The sequence below is a fragment of the Pezoporus occidentalis genome, unplaced genomic scaffold (genome assembly GCF_034315485.1).
Source record: "Pezoporus occidentalis ecotype Australia unplaced genomic scaffold, CSIRO_AGI_Poc_V1 ctg240, whole genome shotgun sequence".
In the NCBI taxonomy this organism is placed as follows: Eukaryota; Metazoa; Chordata; class Aves; order Psittaciformes; family Psittacidae; genus Pezoporus; species Pezoporus occidentalis.
The window spans coordinates 728,628-735,721 of record NW_026914286.1 but is presented as its reverse complement, the minus strand read 5'-3'; the positions used below and the strand labels follow the sequence as shown (position 1 = coordinate 735,721).

The 7,094-nt window shown below is 36.7% G+C and overlaps 1 protein-coding gene across 8 annotated transcripts in view; it reads right to left on the bottom strand.

Moving 5' to 3' along the window:
- Nucleotides 1-784: 784 nt before the first annotated feature.
- The window catches only part of MGAT4C (MGAT4 family member C), a 399,878-nt gene continuing 393,568 nt past the window's right edge, over nt 785-7,094 (bottom strand). For 7 of the 8 annotated variants that reach the window (XM_062622353.1, XM_062622350.1, XM_062622355.1 and 4 more), the window contains 2 exons: nt 4,397-4,544; nt 785-2,547 (listed from right to left, as the gene is read on the bottom strand). In XM_062622353.1, the coding sequence (XP_062478337.1) occupies nt 1,391-2,547; nt 4,397-4,544 (1,305 nt within the window). In that variant the 3' untranslated portion in view covers nt 785-1,390. The remainder of the gene's footprint in view (nt 2,548-4,396; nt 4,545-7,094) is intronic. The other variant, XM_062622358.1, reaches the window with a different exon arrangement.

The following is a 7,094-nucleotide window of genomic DNA, read 5'->3' as shown; positions in this document are numbered from 1 at the left end:
CTGGTTTTCTTACTGTGTCTTCTGAGAAAGTCTAAATAATTTCTTAGAGGACCTTTCCCCTGGATACTGCTAATCCAAATGTATGCATAATGGTATATATCATACAGCTGTACAATCTCCTCGTGTGATGGACTAAAAGACCAGATCTGAGGCTGCAGTCATGAGGACTGAGGGAACTTTTCTGTTTACTGCATAAAGCCAAGCAAAATAAGCTTACAGGGAATAACCAAGGCAGTGGGAAGTTGTCTACAAAACTAACATGATCAGAATTAGAAAACTGAAGGGGGGGTGGGGTGGTGGGGGGGAAGTAAACTTAGAAACGTATTACCTTTTCATTGAATCAAGATTCTTCATTTTGTGTCCAGCCTATTGGCTAGACATCATCTGGTGATTACATTCACCTCCAATTGGTTAATCTGGTACACTTTACATTTGTATCATACATGGACTGTAAATGTAGATATGGAAGGCATAGCAGGTCTTTGAAAGCATGCTGTAGTATTTATCTATGTGAAAATTCCTCACAGAGAGTACTGCACATTGCAAAGGAACAGAAAATTTTGAAGCTGAGATCTGTTAAGATGCCTGTCTAAGTAAACAGTGTTGCCCTTGAGGTGCTTGGATTTGATAGTGACATCTGTCAAGCAGAGTGCTTGCTTACTGTGAGGCATCATTTTTGAATAAGGAGAGTAAATTGGTCCCCTAAGAAATATAGAATCCAAGTAGTGCTTGTTTCAGTGAAAGGACACAGGAAAAAGAACAAAAGATATTTGTTAAGACAGGCTAACAGATGCAATTATGTATTTTATACATAGTTGTCATGTCAGATTTATAATTTTACATACATTCCCTTTTGGAAAGGAGTTGCAATGATTAGCCACGCTATTTTCTTACAGTGCTCAGAATGAAACTGCCAGTTTCAGGGCAGATTTCCTTGTCACAACTGCCTTTAAAAGAAACACATCACCAGCTATTGTACAAGTGCATACTACCACAACATTTTAAATTTATATGTGCATAAAGTGCAATCTTATTTCTTTTCACAACGAACTGGTCATATCTTTAAAACTTTTGGTAATTATAGGATGTTTTGTTTAGTCCTGTTTAGTCCAGTTGATCTCTCTCACAGAGAAATGTTAATAAAAAAGGGTTTCAAGATCTCAAGTGAGGTTTGAGAACTTTGCATTTCCTATAAAATTCAAAAATTTCAGCAAATGTTTGTATATTACCTGGCCAAGCTAGTAAAAAATAAATTGCTTTGCTTGTTTTGTGATTTCCCCAGATTTTTTGTGTCTTTAGTGAAGAGCTGGAAATGTCAGTTTTTCTAGGGAATGGCACCAGTTGGGACCCAGATGACTATGCATTCTGTACCTTCTCAGGTGGCTTTACTTTATTGATTTGGTGTTTGAGAAGTCCAGACGCTAATGCTCCTAATGATCAGCCATTCTTTTTGACTTTTGGTAACAAGTATTCTCATGCAGTTAATATCAAACAGAACTTTGTGCTCTACATCTGTTATTTCAATATTCCCATTTTTGAATTCCCCTAATCTCAAGTAAGTGGTGCATTGTCTCCCATTTTTACTTCCTACAATCTTTTCTCCTACTTCCAGGGCTCCATGATGCAAAATGTCATTTTGCCGGTCCTCAGTTCCAGTGACAACTTTAATTTTACTGATTTTAACGGGCTTTTCAAATACAATCCCGTAGAAGTCTCCAGTAGAAGGAGCTTTGCCCCAGAAGTACTCATCAATGCTGCTGTAAGCCTTGCTTGCCTCATAGTTTTCAAATACATTCATGTTGGTGTGTAAGTTTGCAGGTGGATTGTCAGGGATATCAAATGATTCCTCTTCAAAATCATCATCCTTTAATTTGTTTTCAGCTCCTTTGTAAGATGAGTAGTATCCCATGTGCTGGAACAGAGATGGCTTAAAACGTATCACTTCCTTTTGAGCCAACAGCCCGCGGAAGTGGATAAGCAGCCAATCACAAGGCATTTCTTGGTAGAACATCAATAAAAAATGGGCCAGTCGTGGGAGGTCATGGGAATGGTAAAGCTTTCCAATGTAACCCAGTTTGGAGAATTCCAAAGTCACCCAGTAAGACCCTTCTCGTGAGGTAATTACTTTCTTAACAGTAGTAAAAAAATTCTTTGAGCACCTAACATCATCTTCTAGCATCACGTAATAGTCAGAAAGATTAGCACAAAAGTTAAGAAGAAAGGCATAATCTACATTTTGTTTGGATCGAAACTTCACACGGTCCTCTGGGTCATTGTAATTTCTTTTGAGACCATCCAGTACAGGATAATACTCCTCAGGGACGTGAATCACTATTAATCTGCCTGCAATTATGTGGTGTGCAAATTTCTGTGAAATATCCTGGACCATCCCTTCACACCAGGCTGAGTCAAAATCTGCCAGTTGCACTACCACTGCAATTTCTTTGAGTTCCTCATAACTTGATTGCTCAAATATGGACTTGATGGTCTCAAGCAAGTAGTTTCCTTTCTTCCGTTTCACAGAGGATAGCCCAATTGTAAGATACCCTGTACAAAAGACAATTCAAACAAAAACTGAGTATCTCACATTGGCAAAATTCCACCACAAAGCTATTCTCCAGAGCTGTGCTTATATTATATAAAACTAGTAAAACTTCACTATAAAAAATAGTGAAGACTGAGAAATTTGGTATGTGAATTTACTAAGCTGAATGCAACAAAGGATGTTTGTTGCCTTTTCTTGAAAGAAGAATCACATAACAAGCAAATAGACATAAGAAGACTGTTGCATTAAACATTCACTTGTTAACTGCAAGGAATGGCATGTAGTGGACAAAAGCCAAAGCAGTGTGCATGGATATGCCTGGTAGAGGAAACCACACAGACAATGATAAGGCTCTAAAATCTGCTAAAAGATAAGGGATTATGAGATATGATTCACACAAGGAGCAACAAAATGCAGCACAGCAACTAAAATTAATTGCCAAACTTTTATCATTCTAAGCACTCTACAAGACTAGTTACACTTAAGCATAATTTTACATTTTTATGAACATTGCATGAATACATTTTTCTGTGTATTAAGTTTTAACTGAATCTGTCCAATTTTACCTTGCTAGTAGTTCTTCTAACGAGCTTTCAGGACTCCTTGAGCATTTTACAGGGAACTTCAGTTACAAAATGTAATTTAGATATTATTTCAAAGTAGAAAAGAGCTTACTACCTCATACCTGTGGTTGTATAAATATTTTTCTAATGCTGTTACATCTTTCTAGGGAGATACGCATCTTAATTATAAGAGAAAAATATTCATCTCTGCTGTTTGGATTCACTGCCATTGCATTTTTGCCAGCAGTTGAAATGAGTATGCTATGTTCTAATATATCTAATTTTTTCTAAGTTCTGATGTAAAAAATGTTAAGACTTTATAATTGACAGGTCATACTTCAGTTGAACCTACCCCAACTTTCTTAAAATATTGTGTTTTGTAAAAGACTGCTCTGAGAAACTGATTCAGAGTTTCTCCCAAGGCTTAAGTCTGCTCAAACTGCACTTGTACAGTGAAGTACAACCCCCAGAAGACGTTTACACTGCCTGCAGAGCCCAAAATTTCTCAAATATAATCTGAAAAAAACTTTTGTGGCTTTCTATGAATATCAACAAATCATGGGTGGTTTTATTTTATCTTTTATGCTTGGACTTCTGACCCTTGTTTATGTCTTAAAATGATCAGTTTGGAAACCAGGTGATACCTGTCTAAAAACTAGCTATGGCAGTATTTCACTTCAAGATGAAAGTCTTGAACCCTGCAAGGAGTCAGAATATCTAGATAATCCATCTGAAGATGGCTGCAAGAAGAATCATCCTTTACTGTCACCATAATAGCACAATTCATCTTCCTTCTTATCACAGCTAAATGAACAAGGAGACCTATTCACAGCAGTTGGACTGGCCAAACAGGGGACCTGAAAGGTGTATCTATGTGAAGCCAGCATACCATAAACTGGATTTACTGTTTATACAGACAGATGCAGACAGTACAGTCTTGGGGTGGTTATAGATCACCACCAGCATGTGCCTTGTTCCTGCTTTCTAAATCGTCTCCTGGCCTGTGAGGAGGTCTACAAAGGTGTGCTCCCACAGACAGTCTAAGTCCTGTCTGCAGGATAACTACAAGTCAGGCATTTGATCAGCAGGTAACCAAGCTGTGAGACCAGGATGAGCTAACAGCTGCTCAGGAACTGCCTGTGCAGAGAGAGATAGCTGTCTCACAAACTCTCTGAGATTGTCACTGATTAACTCAGCCCCTCTTGCCTAGAAATATCACAGGGACTATGTGGTTTTCAGCCATTTTTAAATTATCTCATTTTGTAACATTCAGATTACAGTTACTTACTTTTCCTTGGCAAAGGTGTGCCAGCTAGGTAGCGATAGGAAATGTTTATAGATCCTGAGAAATTAGACAAATCTTTAAAAGTGTGAACATAGCGCTCTGGGTTGAGCTGGTGCGTGGCTGTTTCTCTGAGTAATTGCTTGTCCCCTTCCTATTAGTGAGAAAACAAAAAGAATAGGAGAGGGAGAGAGAAAGAGAGAAACACATTTGTGAATACCAGCTAGAGAGGAAACATGGACAGGCAGGGTTCCAAGAACAACAATTTTCAGCGTCAGCTTTTGTGAAAGCATGTAGATGTCACTTCATTTTTTTAAAAAACTTCATTACTGAATATCATACATTTTTGGCTACAGAAATATGTACCATAACCCTTCAGATTACAGAAACAGGGGGAAAAAAAAAAAGAATATTTTGGGCAAAAGCTCTGTAAAGTTTGGAAACACTAAATTATTAAAAAAAAAAATGCTGCAGTATTCAAAAGACATATAAGAAAGCATCAATAAGCAACAGATGAGAGAATTTTCATAGATGGAGAAGTGGGGGTGATTTTTTTAATATATTTTCAGTTCCCCAAAAAAAAAGCACAACAGCCCACAAAACAATTGCAAAGAAAGATGAAACTGGATCCTGGCAGCTGGCTCATTTTATGATTTTTCTGAGTAGCTCCAGCTCAGGTTTGTGATAAGAAGAAATGTATGCGGTCATCAAGACAGCCAAAGCTTTTGCTGGCTTTCGTGAACAGTTTGATGGCATAAGAAAAAAGGCAAATTTATCACTATACTTCCTCTTACTGCCTCCTTCTCCTGTCTTTTTCTTTAAAGAAGCTTCCTTAGCCATCATAAATTCACCTAAGGGAAGGAGCAGCTTCATTAGGAGTGCTCTATCCATAAGCTTAGTTGGATCTATGAGAAAATCTGTTCCTTAGTCCTTAAGAAAAGGCAAAATATCTAACAAGTTGTAGTGTCATGAGACTGAATTTAAAATTAGGAATGATTATATAGTTTACATGGGTGGATTCTAGTCTGATGACAGGCCATTGAATGAAAAAGCTCATTTCTTCTGATATATACAGTATGCAGAAACACTAAAAACTAAAAACTGCATTGTGCAGTGATAGTATTGATGCTAACAAGAACAACCACAGAAATAGTAAACAGCACTCATATTTCATGGTATAAATACTGAAAAAATATGTCAAATATATATTTATAACACAAAGAAATATTTTTGCCAGCCAATCCTAGGTTTGTTTTAACTTTATTTTTTGTAAGTAATAAATAATAGTAATTTATTTGTAAGTAATAAATAATACACTTCTGAGTTTAGTAAAGATCGTTGGCGGACATAAAGGTGCATCTACCTGCACTGTTACTCTCGCTTCAACTGCAATGCCTTTCCAATAATTTCTTTCTAGAGCTCCTATGATATTTTGCATTTGCCCATAAGATATGAGAAGAGGGTTTATGTTGATCGGATTCCAGATTAAAATGTAACTTAATAGGCTAGGAAGAGAATGCACTTAAACTTCAGGAGATTTTCTATGAAAATCAAAAAATGTCAAATTGAAAAAAAAAAAAAAAAAGGGGATGGTCCAAAAACTTTCTTTTTTAAAACCCAGCCATTTTTTAATGTCAAAAAACATCATGTGTCATTGGTTACAGAATGGAACACCACAATAGTTTGTTTCATAAGGCTTTGGAATGGAAATCCATTGTGCTGAGGTTTTTCTACATAAAAAGTTTCAAAATGTTTGGAAATAGAGAATGTCAGGATAAAATGTTTTGATTTTAACAAGCAAAATATGTAAACTGACCACAACAATTTCCTTTTTTTTTTTTTCTCTTTAAGAAATGTCTTTTGTGGCTAACAATCCTTTTTTAAATTGCTGTTGCTTTCATTCCTTTGTTGAATGAAAAGAAAAACTGAAATATGGATTTTGCCAAAAAAATTAAATCTGGTTCTTCTATCTCTGACTACTATGCAGAGGCCAGTGAAGCTGAAGATCTTGATTAGGTCTCTTCAGTTTTCTTTAATTTTTTCTATGGTAGTTCTGCCTTTCATCTGTTAACTAACCACTAACTTACATTCCAGTATTAGCTGAAGCCTGGGAGATTTCTGTGGGTTCCACTGGGCAAAGTGCCAGAAGTTCTCCATTCTTTATAAAGATACTCTACTCCACTAAGGATGCTGTGTCAGCTACAATAGTACTATTGTTTTCATAGTGCCTAAAATAATGATAAGCATTCATAGAAGTGTGCAAAAGGCATGCTTCACTTACAGTTCTCTTACAACTCATAATATGTATAAAAAATCACTGCATATATTGTGCTATCTGGTTATATTAATTCAGTATGTCTTCAAAATATTTAATTAGATGTGGCTCACAAGCTGCAGATGAAGCACCTTACACTGCTCTGCTGACACACATGCATCAGCATTGTACAGTCCTCAACAAAAGTACTTAAGCAATTTTCCGAGGTGGACCCGTTTCCACAGCAAATGCCCTGAAGAAAACAGTGAAAGGATTCTTCAGACATGTGAGAGTCTCTGAGCAAAAATGAAAAGTTCTCTCTCTTCTTAAGATTTGCCACAAAGAATTTCACTGTAATATTCTAATATCCCAAAAAAGGCCACTTAACTTTGAAGAAAGAGATACTAGTCCAACATTCCCTTGCACAGCCTGCTGCCTGAGACCAGGAAG